The sequence below is a fragment of the Chaetodon trifascialis genome, chromosome 18 (assembly GCF_039877785.1).
Source record: "Chaetodon trifascialis isolate fChaTrf1 chromosome 18, fChaTrf1.hap1, whole genome shotgun sequence".
NCBI classification, from domain to species: domain Eukaryota; kingdom Metazoa; phylum Chordata; class Actinopteri; order Chaetodontiformes; family Chaetodontidae; genus Chaetodon; species Chaetodon trifascialis.
In genome coordinates, this window is record NC_092073.1 from 9646602 (window position 1) to 9668783 (window position 22182).

Consider the following 22182-nt stretch of genomic DNA (forward strand, 5'->3'; position numbering starts at 1 on the left):
AGGAGCTGATGATTGGATCGCAAGGGGATATTTTTGTGTGATTTCTTAGATCACTAATTTGAAAGTAGCATGCCTCTTGACTGTTGTGTCCAGGGATATTTGAAAAAACAGTCATATATCCTAACATATCAGGCATGCAACAGTACATTTATGCAGACATAAAAACAACTTTTTGTCCATCTCAAGGACTCCTAAAGACACTACAACGAATATTAAGAGATGAGCGGAGCCTCGTCACTGATAGGCCAGCTGTGATAAATGAGAGACTGGCACTTCAAGCTCACCATGACTGTGAGTTTCTGTTCCCGCCAAGTCAATTGCTGATCCAGTGGGTTGCCAGGCTGGGCGTGAGGGTTGCCAGCCTCTGCATATTAATAGCTCAGCCAATTCAGTGAGTAAGATGACTTGGAGAGAGATAAACAGGTATAAAAATATCAATTTCGTGGGTTGATAGAACCGCACAGTCACAGGATATTACCCAGCATCCCTGATTGAGGTATTAACCAGTGCGGTTAATGATGATTCCTTTGTGACACATGTTACGCGTATGGAGGACGTCCTTTGTCGGCCTAATGGTCCACAACTGGCAGAGACATAGCATCCCGACCGACCTAGGGACGCCTCACTTCCACCGGGATACCTGAACGTGGCCTTCCCTCGACCACCTCGGAGGCTATTTTTAACATAATTACCCTTTTACCGCCCTGCTTAAAGCCTGGCTCTCTGAATAAATTATGTGTAATGGAGCTCCTGTCTGTACACAGATCTTTACATGCAAGGGCCCGTGGTGAATAATGGCTGGGGAGCATAGTTTTAGCTGCTCTAATTATACTATTGGCTCCTGTTCCTGTAATAACTGCTGCTGATTTATTCATGGAGTTTGCCATACCTCCCCTTTAACGTTTAATGGCAATGGATCTTCTGCAATTAACTGTCCTTGCCCTTAATCTGGCGAAGGCCCACAGCATGTTGACCACTCTTGTCTTTGGCCATGATAAAATTCCAGGTACACTTTCCCCCTATTTGCTTTGATTGTCTTTCTTTTTGTGTATTTCATTTTGATGATTTTCATTTCTCCTCCAGACGTGTGGGGAGTGACAAACTCATGTCTGTATGCAATGGGGGAATATGTATTTTCATCCCTCTGAATAAGAGGGAGATGAGGAGCAGAGCACTGAGGCTCTGTTGTGTGATAGGAATCACATAATAGACTGGCATACAGAGAGCTGTCCGTCAAACTCTCCCAGGAGAGCCGGGGCTGCTTCTGAAGAAAACAAAGGCAGGTTTGAGGCGGCCGGGGTCTATGGGCAAACTCTCTCTCTTTGCCTCGCTCCCCCCTTCTCTTTGTCTCTCTGTTCCTCTCAGTCATTCACCACGCCGACTAGAAACAATGGCGAAGGGGATCGTGGTGTGGAATACCGAGCGGGAGGATTATTCCCTGTTTCCGAGTACAGCAGATGTCATTTGTGTTCCCTTGAACTGTTGCATCCTGCGCAGCTCAAACTTGCAATCCCATTGTGTCAAACATGCACCCAGGCTTCTGCGTGTCTGCTGTTGGCAGGCTTTGCGCACAGGCTTTAAAAAAAAAACAAATTTACATGGCATTTGTTCTGGGTTGACTGAGTTTTATCCACAAAGTATGAAACATTACAGCATTTTCCTGCTATGCTGCATCTGCGAATATATTTCCTTATAATGTATTTTTTTCTCTAGGCTGTCCTCTCTTGTCCTTCCCATGATGAGATTACTCCTTCTGAACGAATGAATTACATGATTGTTACTGCATTCTCTTGGTATTGGAAGGTTGTTCGTGTTTTCCTGGCACTAAAATTTGTCATAGTAATCAGAAATGGCCTACCTCTTCTGAGGAACTAAGCAGTAAAACGAATCTTCTGTTTCAGCAATCAGAGAGCTTTTGACCCCCAAGACATTTGAAGCACACAGTAAAGTTTCATTTTACTGTCCAATGCAGCCTGAAGGCGCTCATATGGGCTCTCCCCACTAAATGGGATGCAGCATTATGGGATTGGTGGTCGTTTATTTGGCGTGGTACTTTCAGGATCGAGTCCAGGTTCTCTCGGGATTGGACACTTTTATTAACATTGATGAAAAGGAATGGGAAAGTGGTGCGTTGAAGACATAACAGTACGTTTCCCACTCTGGAAATCCAACACCACTGACTAAGAGGTGACCTTTTAGCCTGTATCTGACTTCGTTGACACCAGATCTATAGCCGCCACGGGTGATAGAGAAGCACTCACACTCTCAGTAAGGGCGCGTTGGTTGCTAACGCAGCAGAAAGAAGGATGCCCTTGTGACCCCAAAGACCCTCAAAGTAGCACGGAAACTTTCAGTTTCTTTAAAATTACAGGATTATTGCTCCTTCCCGCATCTGTCCTCTGCAAGTAGTGGCCTAGATGGCATGTGTCTGAACTGTGAAACTCAGATAAATGGCTAATCACCAATCAGCTGCTGCAGGTTTGCTTGGTTAAGGGATCAAGAAAAAAAGAGCAAACAAAAGCCAGAAGCTGCCTCTGCTTTGAATTCTGATAACGCTAGCAGCACATGTGCATTTCTGCGCAGTGCTGCCAGTTAACCCTCTTTTTTCTTAAGCTCTTAACTTATTCATACACTGCGTTCGCAACCTTTGCGTATTCAAATCACTCCACGTTTCCTCTCCTCTTGCCGCCGTCTCTCATACTCTGAAACAAATGTATTTCAGAGGTAGCGCTCCATACGGCGGTGACAAATTGATTTCTTTCAGCGATGGGGGTTTATTTTCTTTGCCTAATCTGTGTTTGGCTGTGCAACCCTGCATCTAAAGATCCACTGTGATCACCCAGCAGCACTGGCTCATGCCTCATTTAGGCCACTTTAAACATGTCCGGGATCTTGTGGGTACTAGCTGACATCGAAGTGTGTGTATCACATGAGTTTGCGTTATTGTGCTTTTTGGGGAGTCCCTCCATGGGAATGTGTGTGTTCTATGCAGTGGGGGTAGAGGCTAGACCTTTTAGCAACATTTGCTATTGAAAACCAACAGGAAGAGTTGCAGGAGATGTTTATTTACTCCGCATGAAGCCACAGAGGAAACAGCAGCACGCACTCGCTACATGTGGAGGGTCTATATGGTCCACAGGGACTCGTAAAGACACAAAGCCACTCTATCCAGACTCCATTGACATGTGCTTTACCCTCGGAGAGTCAGTGAGGCTGCTAAAGTAATTAAATCAACCGTTTGTCCATTATTACTGATAGTTTCCTCTGCAGAAGTTTACATCTAACAAGGCTTCACCCAAACATTTTCAGAAATCCATCTTGTTACATTTGACAGCACCTTGCTGCACGCTGAATCGAGGCAGAATAAAGGGGACAGAAAATCAACCAGGCTGCTTGTTTACCAACTGGCTGGTAAGGTAAGAGCTCCGGGGAACTGACGGACGCTCCCTGACAAAATGAAATACCAATACCTGAGTCACGCTCCACTTACATACCCTAAACAAACCCCTGGCAAGCATTGGAAAAATAATTACGGCTGTCCGGGGCCCGGTTCCAGTGTTGAAGAGGTTGACAGTTCAAAATTTACTTTGCATTCAATACGGCTGGTCTATCAGTCTGTCTATCAGTGCTATGGATGTTCTTTTGAGTGGATACTTAATCTAAGTATGATATATATGAGCTACTCCAATCAGCTACTTTGCAAAAAGGTTTCAAGTCGTAACAGCCCTTCATTTGTATCATGAGCACAATTTACATGTTAATTGTGTTTACTTTGCATAATGGTTATGCTTTGTGCAGCATTTATCAGCCAAGTAAATAAAGTGGGTGGCACTGGTCTTGTGTCATATTGGCATATCGCCATGGCTCATACTAACGAGTGCTATGTGTCGCAGTGTGCAGTGCGTGTGATGACTGTGCATAAGAAAGGTTTGTCCTGCAGGTGGCCTGTTTTGGTGGTTTTTACCCACCAGGCTAATCAACATAAGACTGATAATGGAGCAGGTTGTTTGGATTTTTCACTGCCTTCATGTTGTGCTGTTATCTAAAATCTACCATGTGAAGGCCTTAGAAATGCAGCAAAAGATTTCAGTTGTGAGATGTTTGTGCTAAGATGGACGAGTGAACACAAGAGAACGGTGCTAGAAATGAATGGGCTTTCGGATTTTGTTTAGTCTATACATCTTCCATTTTTCTCGCTCTTCCCTGCTTTAACCGGCGTCAAAGCGGAGAGGACAGCTGATGGAAATAGTGTCAGGTTTACAGTCAAAACGTTTTTTGGAATTTATTACACTTTAGTAGAAAACCATAATCACACTGGTACAGTGGTACACTGTTGTCTTTGATAGTGGCCCATTTATATGCATTACATTTCAGCCATATAATTTCACTCTGCAGACACAAGGACAAAGGTTGAATCATAATTCCCAAAAGGAAAATGTCTCCGTGAAGATATAATGCTCTGTTCTCATTTCACACACTTCATTGGCCAGGCAATGGCATCATTTGTTTTTCGTGTTAATTGCCAGACTCACACCTTCTCTTTGCTTGCCAAGTACGGCACATAACATCTTCCTATATGAAACTAGCACAACGTGAATGATTCATCGACACACAACGAGCTCCGTGATGATAGGTTTTAGGTCGCCTTTGTGTTGGAGTTAGAGTCACACGCCATTAGTTTGCTGGCCTCAGTGACACCGTTTCCTCTTTCTGTAGGTTCCGCAGAACAAGAGGTCGGACCCTCGCTGGGCTTGAAAAAGTCCAGCTCCCTTGAAAGCCTCCAGACGGCTGTTGCCGGGGCAACTCTGAATGGTGAGATCAACGTAAACAGGCCGCGCTCACGCATCGTCAGGGGCCGCGGCTGCAACGAGAGCTTCCGAGCTGCAATCGACAAATCGTACGAGAAACCTGCCGTCACGACGGCAGAAGAGGAGAACAGCATGGACACACGTGAGTGTTGAGTGTTTTTATTCCTCAAGACTGTTTAATCACGAGCATTGATCTGGAGTAATGTGCCCAAAAGTGTGTCACCGTAGAATGAACAATAAAACACATTGAGTCAGTGTAATGTAGGCCAACTCAACACCAGAGCCTTTTCAGAATGGCAGGATTCACCTCCAAGTAAACTAGGTTAGGAATCCCCACTTGCTAAAGAGACGTGTGTGCCACAATGCACATGTGCAATAAGTGTCTAGGTTACACACTCATTAATATTCACACAGTTCATGTTGAGTGGAATTGTTAGAGACTGTGGCAACGTGTTTCCCAGGAGCTTACAGGCTCTTAAAGTGCATTGCCATGTTTTCCAACAGAGTGCATGCGAGGAAAAATTTCTGCTGTTCTGTTTACCCACATACGTCAGGGGTCCTATTATATCCATTTTACACATAATATGTGCGTGTAATTGCATTTATTATGATAATAAATGAGCAGCCCAGTCCCCAGAATAAAATGTTGGTCTGAAATGTTTCTACGATAGGCATCAAAGTGACGTCGTTCAGACTACCAGCAGATGTATATGAGCCAAATTTCTCGTCAGGAAGAGGGGGTGGTGTATTAGCGTGGGGAGGTGGGTGAGGTCAAGCAGCAGACCAGTGTTCAAGCCATACATTGCGACATAACAGTTAACAAAACGCTGGGACATTTTCCAACAGCGTACAAAACTGAACATTTTTAATGCAGAACAAGCCGTGTTTGCGGTGGCAAATCCAGGTATTTTAAGACAGAACATGATGTTTTCCTAATCCAAACCAAGTGGATTTTGTGAGTAAACCTAACCACCTTGAGTTGTCAGAACATAAAACTGAAAATTCTTAGACATAAAGAAACATAAAGTTTCAGCATATCTGTTGTAAAGTAATATAAAGTTTCACATATCCGTGGTCTGCAGAAACCTACAAAGCCAACATTTCTCCTGGCAATCGGGTTTGAAATGAAGTCCCACTCTTTGCTTTGGACTGTGCCAATTAGTTTTGGCACATAACAACATGCAGCCTTGCCAGGTTTCCTCACAGATGTTTTCCTGCATACCTGACTGAGACTGAAACCACAATTAACTGACTTTATTCTAAACTACTGTATGAAGACAGCATTTAAAAGGAAAGACATGCCACCTTCCTTTTGAGTGAATATATCCATCCATACTGGGTGTTTGATGAGAAAAAGACACGCGTTGTGTATAGAGAGACAGCCGTCTTATGTCTTCCGACAGGTAATAACCCTGCAACACCACAAGAGTAATCACCAGATATAAATTTCCATTCACCATTAAAGAGCCGGGAGACATTTGAAAAAGAGGGAATTATTTGCCTGAAACGCTTTGTTCTCATAAGCTCTGTCGGCAAGCCACTAAATACAGTCTTATCTCGGCAAAGAAAAATGGGGAAAGCAACCGATTTCTCCTGCCGCGGTATATTGCATTCTCCCCCATGATATTCAAATAACTCTGTTTTTCAATTTAGATAAAAGCAGCCGGTCTGTGCTCGTCACTGAGGTTAATAGTCAAAGTTGACAGATAAGCCGCTGCCTTCCTCTGCTCCCAGACTTTTATTTACATAAAATAAGAATGTGGCATCACCCAAAGAAAATGTGTCCCCACAAGATATCCTGCTGGGCAAAATGTGCTTCCCCTTGTGCTACTTTGTGTTGCATCGTTTGCGGAAATAAAAGGGAAAAAGCGAAATCTGCTCTGCTGAGCAGAAATCCCTCTTTTATGTGTTGGAATAAGACCGGCAATTTTACTTGTCTGTCATAACCTTCGCTGACAGGCCAGCTTAAATGTCCCTGATTATTAAAGCAGGAAAGTTTAATGGTAGAGTTTCTAACTAAAGTGACAAAATGTTTCCTGTGGTTGCCTGCCTCTGCAAATTATCTTGTAGTCTCCTGACACTTTCATCAACGCTTCTGCTGTCATTTGAGATTGTCATCCAAGTCTTTCTCTTTTCGATTCCATTAAATTGCTGTGGATGGCCTCACCTTTTGATGTCTAGTGTTTATTGGCTTTTGACAGGAGCTTGTTTTTCTGTCTTTCTGTTTTTGAAAGACTCAAATTAAATTCCAAAAATTGCATTGATTTATAAAAATGGCATGTTCCTCATTTGTATGGCCTTCCTTCAAACTCAACATAAGGCCCTTGTAAGAATACATGTAAATAAATGCACATGCACGCACAAAGCACACATGGCCGCTGCCCTCTGGGATGCTCTGGATTACAATGTTTAGTATGTTGTCTGCAGCTTGCATCATTAAACAGTAGCGACATTAGCACTCCTGCTAATCTCAGTCATTTAAATAGCCAGATACAGCTCACAGCTGCTATTTGCTGCCGTTGCTCTTAAGTGGATGATAAGCAGGCGGCAGATTGAGTGATAAAACTGATACCCATCCAGACCCGGCTCCTAAATTTGTGGAGGTGGAGAAAAGGAAGGGAGGGGCTGCGTGCAGCACTGAGTTGTGTAACTGAGCAGGTTTAAGCTACCGGCTCGCTCTCTATTCCTGCCGTATAGTGCCTCATGTTGAGATTCCAATTCAGTAATTTCCTCCGAGATGGCAGCTGAAAGAAATAGCTGATAGCTCCGCAGATCACAAGAGAAAACAAACCCCACTGTTCCTTGAAATGTGAATCCAGCCGCTCCACCCTTATGTAGTCTGTCTCATCGCGTATGCCACAAATTCATCATGGTCTCCCCTGCCTCGTCTTCCTCACGATAAGCGCCTTTCTCTCCTCCATCAAAAGCAGAACTTAAAGGACGACACGCAAGACTGTAATGATTTCTAATCTGAAGGACATCTACCTCACGCCTCTGAGCCAGAGATACAGCAGGAGCTATGCCGATTGCGAAGTGCACCACGTTTGCAATTAAGATCCCTTGGAGCCTTTTTCAAGATTATTTAAATGTATAATTACTGACAGATTAATTACATTTTGCCCATCAGTTATGATTAGATGTGATGGAAACTTTGAGTTTAATCAACCCTACATCACCTAAGGAGTTTGGTTTCAATTTGATGGCTGAGTTGAAATTAGCTCAGACTCAAATTGAGAACCAGATTCGTATGGCTATCATTACAGCTTTCACTGTTCAGTCACATCATTTTCATATGAAATGCGGCACAAACGGTGGGGGAAAAAAAACAGCGGTTCTCTTGCGAGCTGTGTGAAATGTACACATTTGAAATAACTTCAGGCTTTCAGCTAAGTGAAATTATGTTCAACAGAATACTATTCTCAAAGGGTGTGCAATGTAAATATATTCTGCTCTAATGAGGCGGATGAATTCAGTGTGTTTTGTTCAAAGCTGCCGTACCTTGTGGGACGCAGCCTTTCTTTTAATTGTTCATCTGATGTTACCAGAAGAAAGAAGTGAGGCTTTGTACTGCAACTTTGTGTTCCTTCTGTGATCCACGGGGAGTCAAGTGGGAGTTAAAGTTTTTGTCTGCCTTTTATTGACATACATTTTATTTTTCTTTCTATCTCTGTGTTTGCGTGAGTGTGCCATTCTCTCTCCTTCCCAGTATCTATATTTAACATCCTCTCCGTCCCCCTTATCTCTTCACTCCAGTGGACGAGGACACAGAGGGAAGTTCCAGATCGGGTCGTGAGTCGATGTCCACCAGCGGTGACCTCAGTGTGGGCCCCGGGCTGAACGGCAACATGTCCAAAGATGACAGGCAGAAAGACCTCCACAAGGTTGGGGGCAAGGAAAAGAAGAAACCTGAAAGGGATAAAGAGAGGGAGAAAGACAAGGACAAGAACAAAGCCAAGAAAGGCGTGCTGAAGGGCCTGGGCGAGATGTTCAGGTAGGAACGAGACGCTCATCTCCAAATCCTAAACAACCTCCCCCCTGTTTGCCCCAAGCGCCAATCACTGTCTGCTTTATTTAATTCCATTCAGCACATTCACCAATGGATCATACAGAATTGGAATGAATTCTCTGGATGTTGCCAGCGCTAATCAGGGACCTCTCTCCTTGAACCCTGTGAGGTGGAAGGAGAGGGTGGAGGGGAGGGCGGGGGGGAGATATCGACCTTAAGGGCCTCTGGTACTTTTGAGCCAGATTATTTTTAATAAGGGCAACATGTTTTATTCATAATCCCATGTGCACTTTCCTCCTATCCAAACACGCTCCGCATTTGTTAACCAGTGGACAATGTTCAGGGCGCGTACAGGTGCTAATGTGCGAGCTGTGATTTGGTTATGGGGATAAAAAAAAACAACCTTTGGAGATGATGAAATCGACTGCGGTTTGGATTTGTCGCCTGTGGCTGGTGTTCTCAGCGACTGTCTTGTCCTGCAGCTGCAAGATTTTAGAGGCAGACTACCTTGGGAGACCGTGAGAGGTGGCGTGATTCTGCTTTCAACACTCTTTTAGATACTCATCAATTTAATAAATTGTCCACAAGCAAAAAAAAATGTGATGCCAAGGATTTAATTTAGCAATCCTCTCACCTGCTGTAGGTCTTCTGCGCTGTGTTATCACCTCGTGTACTCCAGGAAGCTCCAGGAGTTTGGCAAATTCAAGCCAGACTCCTCTGCTGGCAGAGTTTATGGTTTGTCTTCCAGGCTGGAAAATAATGCCGCCGCCTCTGAGGACTAATAGGCAAAGTTCTTTACCCTGAGCAGTCACGATGGACCGTACACAGAGTGCATAGACAACAGGAGGAGGAGAGGGAAAGAGACTGTGGATGAAAATAACATCCTGTGGGTATCCTTTCAGTATCTCTGCCACATGGAAAATTAGTGGGGGAGTCACATTAATTATTTCAATTCTGTGCACATTTGAATATGGCATAAATTAATGGTGGAGGCGGTGCAAGCCGTTATCGTGCCGTAAGTTGTTTTCATGTGGATTAGTTTAATGGGATTAGTTAGCGTATCGCGGCGCACGGCTCGGTAATGAACAATAAAGACGACAAGTGTGTTTCGAGGTCACGATTGAGGAATGCAGGGAGCTTGCTTATCTTCCATTATTTTCAGTCTTGTGGTTTTTTTTCTTTGTTTTTTTTTTTTTTACTCAACTGGCTTTGCGTCGTGCGGTGTAAATGCGTAATGGCTCGCATTCTGTTGCACACTAGGCATGAGCACGTATGCGGAGACGCGCACGCGTTCACGGGCGTGCACGCAGAGAAGTGCGCTGGACTGGTAAAAGAAAGACATACAGTCGGCGCTGATCCCAAACCTTTAGTGGCCGCGTGCTCAGCCCGATAGGTGGCCGCTGGGTGAGTTTTAGCTGCCGGCCCTCGGCATGCCCTCCTCGGCCTCATCATCGTTCTTCATTATCTTTGAGTGCCACTGCCACTTAAGTGTTGGCACACGGTAGGCCTCGCTGACACCCTCCCCCTGCGCATTCAACGCCAGACCCTGTGCCTCCTGAATGCAAAGAGGCAGCCCCCTGAACCAGCATGCCCCTCAATCTTTGTCTTTCCTTCTTCATACTACTCCTACTCCTTGTTGATACTTCAAACAATTTTCTCCTTAAAACTGTGACAGCTCTCACGCCCACACATCTCCACTGTCCCTTTTCTATTCTCTCCCCTGTTCTCTCAAAACCCACCTAACAGTTTATGAAGTTAGCGACGGCACGGAGCTGAGGTGAGAACGAATGCGTCCCACTGGATACAATAACAAACTTTTTTTTGTACAGAGCGAAATGGAGTGATGTGAAATGCCTAGCGGTCAAAAGGGAGGAGAGGGAGGGAAAGCGAAAGATCTGTTGTATGTCTCACTTTTAGCAGTTCTAGCAAAAGTTTTGACAGTGATTTCAGAATAGAGGAGTTTTACTGTGCATGACAAAGGGTTTGGCTGACAGTAACTCAACACTCTCAGGCTTACGAATCACAGATAGAATTTACATGAGCCAGTGTCACGTGTGTCTCAGCATTGCATCAAAACATCAAAAAGGCATACTGATTGGGTTAATCCTTTGTAATGCTTGTCTTCGTTGTTTTCATTAGCATAAAACTGGACGGGCAGGCGCTCACTTTTTCCTGCATTTCTCACACGTCTTACGCTCACGTTCTCCGTCTAAGGAGATTTCAAGGAGTTTGCAGCACACTGCAATTTGAGCTCATTTGCATGCAGGCCTTTGGACAGCCTGATGAACGTGTAGTGCATGTCTGCTTAATGGACAGCCTGATTGGGAGTGCATTAACATCAGAGCCAGGGGAAAGGAGGATGGCCTAATACAGGGAGAGACAGGGAGAATAGAGGGGGAGACTGTGAGATAAATACTGTGAGTGCAAGAATGACTGAATGTGTGCGAGCGCGTGATGCAAAGAAAATTGACTGCCCAAAGCCCAAAGCAAAGACACTGCAGTGCAGAGCCCCGGCTCCCCTGCCTCTCTGGATTCGTACTGTACTGCCTATAGGATGGCAGACTGCCTGGTATACAGTCCTGTACCATCCAATAATGAATAGCTTATAATCTTTTGAATGGATACCAATGTGCATGCATGCATTGGATAAAAAAAACAGCCCTAGGCAGCTTTACATCATCGTTATTTCAAGGATGTCTGTTGCGTGCATGTATCCCTGCATCCATGTCTGCATCCAGTGGTATATAGGAGAGTGCGGGAAGATGCATTATCCCCCAAACCAATGTATGTGTCATTTCGACTGGATAACATGTGATCATTACTTTCTGATCCTATCAGGTTTGTTTAGATGTTGGAAGCTTTGCCCGGGGCTCTGTTAGCATGCTAGCAGACAATGACGTCTCGGCCCGGCCTGCAAGACTCCCTTCAACATGCCTAATGAGGTGTTGTTTATCTGCTCTGTGACTGACTGACCTCCTCTGTCCCCATATCCATCTCTTGATGTTTTTATATGTCTGTGAGACTGTGTTGTGTGTATGCACATGCAAAAAAATACCAATCTTGAGCCATTTGTTATTGTTATTAAGGTTGAGTGTTATTGAAAGAAAATCAAAATCCAGATTTTTACGGGTTAATCAGACTCTTAGATGCACATTTTTGCAGTGTGCATATGTATTTGTTAAGGTATGTATGTACACATCCATCATCTGTATGTTGGTCTAAGGTGTATGTGTGTGTGTGTGCATTAATATTTCTATACCTAAATAGCTGTGTGTGTGTGTGTGTGTGTGTGTGTGTGTGTGTGTGTGTGTGTGTGTGTGTGTGTGTGTGTGTGTGTGTGTGTGTGTGTGTGTGTGTGTGTGTGTGTGTGTGTAAATGTAGGAAGAGTGAGAGAAATGCATCATACAGTTGCACGAAGAAGAGAAGGCTGAAAAAGTGGAAGGCTGGCTCGGGACGGGGGAATGGGGCCCAGAGAGCTGGGGGTGGGGGCTGGATTGGGTGAGGGTGGAAGGAGAAAGGGAGCGTGTGCACTGGAGTGAACTGGGGCACCAAGGGAGAGTGAGAAAGGAGGATGAATGGGAAAGGGAGAGGGGGGATGAGAAAAGAAGGGAGCTTTTCACAGCGGCAGTCACGGCATCGTGCTACTGTCTGCCTGGAGGGCGGATTGAGGATCTCCAGCCATTTTGTACATCCTGTGTGTGTGTGTGTGTGTGTGTGTGTGTGTGTGTGTGTGTGTGTGTGTGTGTGTGTGTGTGTGTGTGTGTGTGTGTGTGTGTGTGTTAAACCGTGCATGAACGGTTTCAAGGTACATGTAAATTTGCATGTGTGTGCGTGTGTAATGCTTTGTGTGTGTGTACATAGATGAAAAGACTGTGTTAATGGGCTCTGGCACCACCCTCACCCTTTCCCCCTGGTGCTTCCTCACCCGCATGCACACTTGCCCTTACCCCTACCCCCCACTCTCACCCTCCCCACCAATCTGATAAGTGGCATGCCTCACGCCGAGCCATCAGCCGACACTGGAGCTCAGAGTGACAGCCGCATCCCACCCCGACCCCTCCCCCCACCTCACCCTCCATCACCCCAGGGACCTCGCCTGCCTTCTCCTCCCTTCAGATCCAGGCCCACTCAAGGCTACATGGAGAGATGGGTGTAGAGTGGAAAGGGAAGCAGTGAAAGCTGGAGTGGAGGGATGCATTCTATCCTTCAATCTTTATTATTCTTAGGCAGTGTAGAAGCACGCAGGGGGTGATGGTGTGCGGGGGGTTTGCATGCATGCGTGAGTATGTCTAGAATATGGATACCATGCCACAAAAGCGTGATTGCCTTATGTGCAGCATGGGAGTTGGTAGTTAGCGTGTTCCTGTGTCGCTCCGTGTCTTCGCACTATATGATTCTTTCTGCTCGTGTGGGTGCGAACAGCTGATGGCGGGTAAGCCGGTTTGATCATTAGCCCACCAACATGATACATGTATTAGCCCGGCTTTTTATACACACATGGCTGAGAGCGTGACTGATGGAGCAACACACAAACTTTCCCTTTATAAAGCCCCCCTCTCCCACCACCACCTTCCCCAGCACACACACAAACGCTCACATATGCTTGTAGTATTATGCCACAGTTGATTTGGAGACAGCAATTAGCCGCCTCCACATGTGGGCCCTGACATCTGCTGAATGTAATCTGAGAGAAAATGATAATTGTTCTTCTTTTGCTCTGCCTCACTCATCATAATGTCTGTGCCGAGGTAGTAAAGGCGAGCACAGCGCACGGCGTCAAGCCGGAGCTTGTACGTGAGAATAACTGGCAGCTGGAGTGAAATGAAGAATATGAGTAATGCAGCAAAAGATGATTACATGAAAACACATGATGGACGGTGGATGGTGATGTCAGAATCAGCTCAGCAGGGTGGTCTGTTATTAGGGAAATTGCTTTTCTGCTCACCAAGTGGGCAAGGATTCAGTCCCTTGAAAGGCCCGTAAGTAACAAAGTAACTCCCTGTCGGCAGACCCTGACCTTTGACCTCCTTGTGGAGCAGCCTATAACAAAGTGCGCCACAGATTTCCCCTGTCATCAATAAATATTTCAGAGGGAACTCAGACGTGAACTTTGGCAGATTTTGGCAGCTTTGCGAGGTGCAAAGTCATACCTCAATATCAACTTCAAATGCCTGCACAGCTAAAAGAAATATCATGTCACCAGGGCCACTAATGCCCCCCCCCCCCCCCCCCCCCCCCCATGTCTTCAAGGATCCCAGGACTTTAAAGGGGTCATTTTTTGCAGCCTGAACTCCAAACTCCCTCACAAAAATGTCCTCCGAGTGTGACATCCCATTACTCCCTTGCCAATCATGTACCAAAGATGCCCAGCGGGGGCCAGACAACAAGCAACACAGTCCCCCACTGAGAAGATTAGCGCCACAGTCACAGAGTGCAGCGGCAGGAGATGAAAACAGTAAAACAACAAAACTCCTCTGCACGCCAGGTTAAGGCAAGCACAGCTTTGTGTTTGCTGTCCAGAAATTGGATGTCACTGTAAATTTCTGGCCGGTCGAAGCATTTAGACGTAGGGAGAGGCCGAGTGGTAGGATTAAGGAGGGGGGAGGAGAGGATGCTCTGCGACTTTAGCCACCATGCAAGAATGAGAGATGGCCGTTCCAGGCAGTGCGGGGGGGTCAGGGGTCTGGCTGTCCAGCCGCACTTCCTCTGCTGTTGGCCACTCGATGCAAATGTGATTGGGCAGCGCTCGGCCTCCATCAGACAGCCCTGGAGTAATTAGGTTTAGAATGATCACGCAGTGCTCCGAGATAGACCTTGAAGCATGGGGAGAAGCGCGGAGGCCGGTGTGTGTGTGCGCGCGCGCGCGTGTGTGTGTTTGAGGAGAGGTGGTGTTGCACGATGGAGTTAATTGAATCTGAAATCTTGTCGGCCTGAAATGAGATCCACCGATGTCTCTCACGCTGTGTCTCAGGCAGAGGGCTGCAAACATGACTGAATTCATAAAGTGTGTTATTAAAGAGCTTAAATTAAGTGTAGCAGTGCACCCCTGCATACTCCACCAGGCCTGTGACTGCTAATGATCCAACCCCAGCGGAATCACACCCAGACCCTATCAATGGAAACCCAAGACTCTTCTCTTCTCTTCTCTTCTCTTCTCTTCTCTTCTCTTCTCTTCTCTTCTCTTCTCTTCTCTTCTCTTCTCTTCTCTTCTCTTCTCTTCTCTTCTTCGGCTGTCCTCCTTGCTCGACCCTCCCTCCCTCCCTCCTTTCATCAACCTTGATGTTCCAAAGAGAAACCGCCCGATGTTTCTTAACTTCCTCCCTCTCCGTTTGATATTTGTTTTTCACACTTTGAGACACTTTGATTCCACTTTGATGTTATTTTCTCGCTCTGGCCCGGATCGCTTTGATCAATCAGAGAAAGACTGTTCCAAAGCGAGTCGACTCTCAGAGGACAGGCGGATTTGAAAATAATGAGAAAACATTAAGAACATGTACAAGGATCTGAGAAAGGCACAATCCCATTTTGTTTTTCTAAATAGTACAAATGCATTGCTAATGCCCCCCGTAATAAAGCATATTAAATGTATGTTTTGGTCTGAGGATGGAAAAAATCTAAGTTGAATTAGAGATGCAAAGCATGCTTGATATTACAGAGACAGAGGTGAGAAATGCACATGGGAGAGCCTATTTATTTCCTCCTATGTGCTATGCAAATGAAGTGGGCTGCCTGCTACAGTAGGACTCATTGCTAGTCTGCTCACCCATCCGCCGGGCTTAGCATGTAATGAAATCGAGGCCTTTGGCTGAAATGACCTTTCCCATCCACCGAGTTCCCACCTGCTGATGTGCGCACACACCTTAACATGTGAATGAGAAGATGGGTAGTGGGAGAGAAACAATCACAGCCAAGGCAAGGAAGACAAAAAAGCTGGGAAAATTGCTTTTGAATTACAAAGGTAATATCAATCGATGTTGAATTACACTTCTGATTTCCATCAAAGGCAACCAATTAAAGGCAGGAATCGTATTCCTCTTGTTCTGTCGGCGTCTCGACATGTGTTCGGCATGTAAAGAGAAATTGTCTTTCTTTTCCCTCCTGCTTTTCCACCTCTCTCTCTCTCTCTCTCTCTCTCTCTCTCTCTCTCTCTCTCTCTCTCTCTCTCCTACTCTGATCTTTTTTTCTCCCTTTCTTGAGCGTGTCAGAGAAATGGAGATTGTTTTCACGACCGGATCGGGATTTCATTCCTCCTCCATGTTTGTCGTGAAGGAATCTTAATTGGCTTCTCGCTGCCATACCCAAAATGCACGAGCTGCTGTGTGAGTTAGGGCCAGTGTTTGGTGGTGGATGTGTGTGTTACACAGTAGCTGTTCGCAACCACAATCCTTTCTTAACCTTGACGTATTTGAGGTGCCTTATCTCGACCAGAGCCAGAGCCATAAGCACGACGTTCCCCAAAGTCTTCATGCAGATTTGGTTTAAAGTGAGAAACCTCAACAGTTTTGTTTGAGTCGCCCAATTCTGACATCCTTGTCTGGTGATAAACCAACGTAACCACGGCTGATTTGTAGTCTCAACCTAATACCAGTGTTAAACCACATTTCCCATAAAGCCCATTGTTCCCTGACACGGCACATATGTGTAAATGATCGTTTCCAAAAACCCACTTCCTTCCTGTGCGATAAAGCAAGTTCCTTTTTTTTTGTAAATCAGTATAAAATATAATATGGTGGTGTGTAGGGCTGACAATTGATACTGATCTTGCTGCTCATTTGTTCACAGGTTTTTTTAATGGCTTCTTGATTTAATAAATGCTACATGCAGCATGTTTAAATTGACATACATGTAGTTTTGCTTTGAAGAACCAGCAGTTTGATCCAGCCGCAGAAGGCCCGTAGACAGAGGAGGAGCGTCAGGGTTATTTATTTAATGCTGCTTGTGATGTACAGTCACTATCCCTGAGACTCAACGGGCTCCTTCCTCTCTCTCATCCTCACTTTCCTCACAATTACTGTCACTGGCTTCCTCTTTCTTTCCATATATCCTCCCATATCCCTCCTCCCTCCAAGCTGCCCTGGAGATTCATCGTGGCATTGACAGAAAGACCTCTCCCGTCTCCCTCTGAATGCTGGGAGGGATGTATATCACGGATCAGCGATTCCGCTGTCTCCTTTCTCCAGTGGACTTAAATACAACGTTTGCGCCGGTATGTGTCCGTGCCTGTATTTCAAAGCTTGACGTTTACGAGGCAGAAAACCTGCCTCACTTCTCCCCTCACCTGTCCTTAAGATGAGCCTCTTGGAAATCTGGCATTTGAGTTTTACAAAACACATATGTCTCCAGACTCATCGGCTCATAAATTAGTTGGGACATAACCGCAAAAAGACGAGATATTCAAGACAGAAAAGACAAGAAAAGAAACCTGAAAAAGAAAATTAATCTATCAAGACAATAATCGTCAGTGACAGTACACGTCCTAATGGCATCCTAGTGTTACGAGGTGAAAGCGAATGAATACATCACCACACCTATAATGTCTCTGATCCCTGCGAGCTTCTGCACATCAGTAATGTTTTGTACAGCTATTCCAGAATTCAGGTTGCCTTTTTTTTTTTTTTTTGCCCCCCCGCCGTGGCTCTTCCACATCCATGATTGCGGCTGCTATCGTTAAAAGAGCTGAGCAGACTTTGGATGCTGTGTTTGCTGAATGCTGAGTTTTTGTGTTTGAGGCATGCGGCAGCAGCCTAGCTGAGGACACAGAGTGGCAGTGATCAAAATGGCCCATTAGGAATGCAGTGTGCCATACTGTATCTAGGTCACAGCCTGAGCCACCTACTGTAGCTCCTTCCCCCCCATCCCCATTCCTGCATCCCTGCATGTGAGTGTGTGGGATAGGTTGGTTAAGCATTCGCCAAATGAGAGTGTGTATATGCATGTGAGCATGTGAGATCATGTGTGCGTGGGTCTGCTTATGCATGGGCTGTGGCTAGCAGGGGCAGTTGGCAACCGATAATGTGTTTGTACGTTTGTACATGAAGTGAGAGAAAGAAATTGAGCCGGATTGTCTTTGCCTGATCAGAACACAAACACACACACACACACACACACACACACACACACACACACACATACACATACACACACACACAAAGCGTACCCCAGCAGCTGAACTCCGAGCTGCTCGAGTGTTTCAGTGTAAATTGTCCTTCAGAAACTCCCTCCTCACTGCGCTCATACGCTTTAACAAATGGGTGTATGAATGCGTTTGGACTGTTTATTTGTGTTGTAATGAGAGGCTTTAATCAGGGGTGTCAGGTATTTGAAACGTTCCTCTGAGCGTGTGCAAAAAACACCCCTCCCCTCCTCACGAACATGCACACACACATGCACACACACGTACGCACACAACTCAGTGATTTATGTGAAACATTAAAGGCAATCATGTCGGGCTGGGCCTCATCCTTTGTATTGCACAGGCTGTTTGAAATATGGAAAAGCCAAGCTGTCCCTTGATATATAGGCACACACACATATAGATAAAACACACACACACACACACACACACGCAGACAGATGCTTGTGCGTACCTGCCATTGTTTAAAAATGAATAATTGGCACATAGAGCAAACAGATGAATGCTGCTTTTCTTTAATCATGCGAACACACAAACCCTCACACATGCGAAACTTTCGTTCTAGATAGACACACACACACAAACGCACACACACTTACTCAGTTCAACAGTTGCTTTGATACTGATAGTTGTTCATTTAAAGCAGCCTCAGCCATTCACTGCAATGCAGTACTGTGTCTATATATTCTCTCTGCTCTGTGGTGAGGAAGAACATTTCTCAATAACAGCGGATTAACTCATTTTGAAAATCTACCATACCCTCCTCCACACACACATATTTTCAATAATGGCAGAAACAAACATAGTGGAAGTGTAATGAAATGTCTGTAGGATGGGATACCACCCAAAAATAGCCCTGCAGCTCTCTGTGACTGACCAGTCTTCACACATGTATTTAGTTTAGTCCTTTTTGTCTTCTCTCCTCCTGCTTGGGGACGGGATGTTCTTATTCAGCACTCCAGTGGTGGAATGCAGTTGTTGATCCAGCCATTGGACACACACACAGACCTTGATCAGGCAAAATAAAAGGCTCAAATTCTGAAAGAGAAGTGTGAAGAGAGGACAAGACCAGATAGAAGAAGACCTGAAACAGAGCTGCAGAAATAACAGGAAATACTGACTGACACACCAGACAAAGAGCTAAATTTGAGACTGAAAACAATCTTCTGAGAGGGCGGTGTAGCATCAATTTCAATGCATCTGTATTTCAGCTAGAAAATCTTCATTTCCATACAATAACCTCTTTATGGTAAACCGGTGGGGACAGTGATATCAGTTGAGAAAAATACTGTCATTTAAATACAATGATCTGAGATGGCATACAATCCATACACCTGTAGATTTTTTTTTTTTCATTATTGGAATCTGTCGAAAGACCACATAGAGCGTCACTGAAACTGAACATCCTCCAACGTGACGGCGTCTTCTTTGCTCAGCTGGGGGACCTAAGAGGCGTAGAAGTTTCTGGTGAGAATCATTTTTCCTCCATCTCGCCCGTGGTGCTGTCCCCCCACTGGGGCTCGGCCTGATGTCATGAATAAATGCATGTCATGCCTCCACGGTGCGGGACACACCGCTTTCTCACCCGGCGTGAACCATTTCGACTCCCATCCTCCCTCCTCCTGTACATCTCCCACTGTTTTCACACCATTGTTGGAAGAATCGGGCCTGGCTTCCCTCCAGAGCCGCGACCAATCAACAGCAGCTCCCCCCGCAACTTTTCATCGGGAGGAAATCGATTGGTTCTGTGTGTGTAAGCCCTTGTCCAATGAGGTGAAAGCACAGGGATGTCATATCTGGCTGTGACCTGTAAGAGGCAGAGTCTCTGGAAAAGGCTGATGAATGTGCAGCTGCGTTACGTGTTGTCTTATTTTATCTGCACATTCCATAACATGAACCCCCAGATGGTGTGAAATCACAGAGGTGTTACCTTATCTTAAACATTCACTGATGAATGTCAGGCTGCAGCTTCCTGAAGAAAAAAAAAGCTCTTCTGAGGATGCTTCAAATTGTAGATTCTGGTTTAAAAGGGGTCTGGCTGAGCCGGGAGAGCACTGACTGACATTACAGGTTGCGGATAATGAGTTCCGTGGGGAGGGAGATAATCGGCTGGCGCTGGCTGGAGGCTGGAGGAACGGCGGGAGAACATCCTCCCATACCCCTCTGGGGTCGGTGTCCCTGGAAACCAGCGGTGGCGACATTACGCTGAGGCCACTCGACGATAACGGATGCCCCTTTAATGCCTACTAACGAACGCTGGGTCACAGTGTGATTCCCAGGGAAGAAAAAAAAACACAACTCTCTCTCCCTTTTTCTTTCTCTGACTGTCTTATTGGATTTTTTTTTTTTTTTTTTTGTCCGGGGCGTCTTTGTGTCTCACCCCAGGTAGAGAGTGTTTACTCACCACAGCTGCAGCAACACTTAGCTAGCGAGGAGGACAGACAAATCGGGCGACCTCGCCTTCCTAACAAGGCACTATTAAAATTACATGCCAGTGTCAGGGTGTTGCCCTGGGTGCAGCACGGTGTACAAATCATGCACTGCTTCATATTGACGTGCCCTTGCATTGGACGGGAATTGAAGAAGGTAGAAAAAAAGGGCTCTGTGTGTGTGTGCGCGAGTGTTAACTTTCTGCCGTGTGCTTTTTTTGCCATCAATAAGATGATAATAAGGTCTCTTGATTTTTTTTTTTTTTTTTTTTTTTTTTGAGAAAAAGGTATTTTTTATGGTGCTTTATAGATTATCACCATGAAATGCAGTGGGTGGAGGCATAGTTATTTATTTTCTTCCTGACTGCGACAAATACAGTTACGGGGGATTGGGGCTCAGACACCACATCAGACGTCTCGGGGGGGGGGGGGGGGGGGGGGGGACGACTTCGCCCTGGGAGATCTGGATTAACTTTCAGGTTGGCCGAGCAGAAACCATAACGATTCTCTCTGTCTGCCCTTGAAATTATCTTCTCATCACTTACTCAAATTGATAGATGCAGTCACTTCTTTTCTGGCTCACCTGTTCCATTCGCAGGTTTGAGTAATGCCAAAAGATTTAACACCTCATGTGATGAGTGCGTCACGTGAGGTTAAACCAAGCCAGTCCATCTCATCCTCGCATTCGCTTCCAAAACCCACAAATTTTCGGCAGCTGTTTCTGCTGTCCTCTCTCCCTCAGTCAGGAACTTCCAGTGAGCAAACCACAAATTCCCCACAGAAGATGTCAAAACAGATTAGCTTCTGTCAAATCTACTCCACAGATTAAATGATTGTAACAATCAAACTGGCTTTGAGGCTTTGCATAATTTACTTTTTCCTCCCTCTTTGAGTTTTTCCTCTTCTGTTGTGCTGCAGCCTTGAAGTATTATTACCCTGTAGATCGATGAGGATGATGTATGAGGCATCCAGTGCTAGTGGTATAAACCCTTCTGTTTTCTGTGATATATGAGGATGTATCATATTGAATGGAGTACCTATTTACTGACTTCTTTTCTAGGAAAAGCGGCCGCATACAGCCACTCAGTAATATGCCTAATGTGCAACAATATTTGAAAACATTTTATTTTATGAGATGCTGTCGACACGTCAAATTTGATTGAACACTCTTAATGTTTCATCGCATCAGTGGCCATCATAAGATTAATAAAGCATATATATGACACATGTTAGATTACATGCCACCCAAATGAGGTTTGATGGCCAATCAGACGGGACCAAACAGTGATGAATAGGTCAAGGCAGCTCGAGCTTTGAACGCAGCTTAAAGGTCATAAATATTCCCTGCGTCTGCATCTGGATTGTGTGTGCATTTAATGATCCTGCTGATCAAATCTGCTACTCACTCAGCTGGTGTGTGTTTGTGCTCATGTAATCGTAACTGAATGTCTTTCTGGCAGGTGGTTTTTGCAACCTACATCTCTGCTTGCCATCGTCCTGTTCTTTGTCTTTTGAAGGCACCTCTGCATTCGTGCATTCATCACTCTTACGCCACAGTGAGATAGATGCGAGCGAACGGATCATTAAACAGAGCTTCGGCCTAGTGGACTGAGGCAGAAAAATAAGATCAGAGCTTTATGAGGAAATAAATGGCGTATTATTGTTTACCTGGCTTTAATGGAGATTTGACATCCTGCTCCTGCTCAGATAGTGGCCATTGCGAGTCATTTCAAATAGCTATTTAACAGAATAATCCTAATTCCAAGGTCAAGTTTAATCTTCGGGAATCCAAAACAAGTAAGCGGC

At 45.3% G+C, this 22182-nt stretch overlaps 1 protein-coding gene across 2 annotated transcripts in view; it reads left to right on the forward strand.

Moving 5' to 3' along the window:
- Nucleotides 1-22182, forward strand: part of LOC139346829 (partitioning defective 3 homolog) — a 314486-nt gene that overhangs the window by 209377 nt on the left and 82927 nt on the right. For both annotated transcript variants that reach the window (XM_070986146.1, XM_070986145.1), the window contains 2 exons: nt 4717-4950; nt 8562-8799. In XM_070986146.1, the coding sequence (XP_070842247.1) occupies nt 4717-4950; nt 8562-8799 (472 nt within the window). The remainder of the gene's footprint in view (nt 1-4716; nt 4951-8561; nt 8800-22182) is intronic.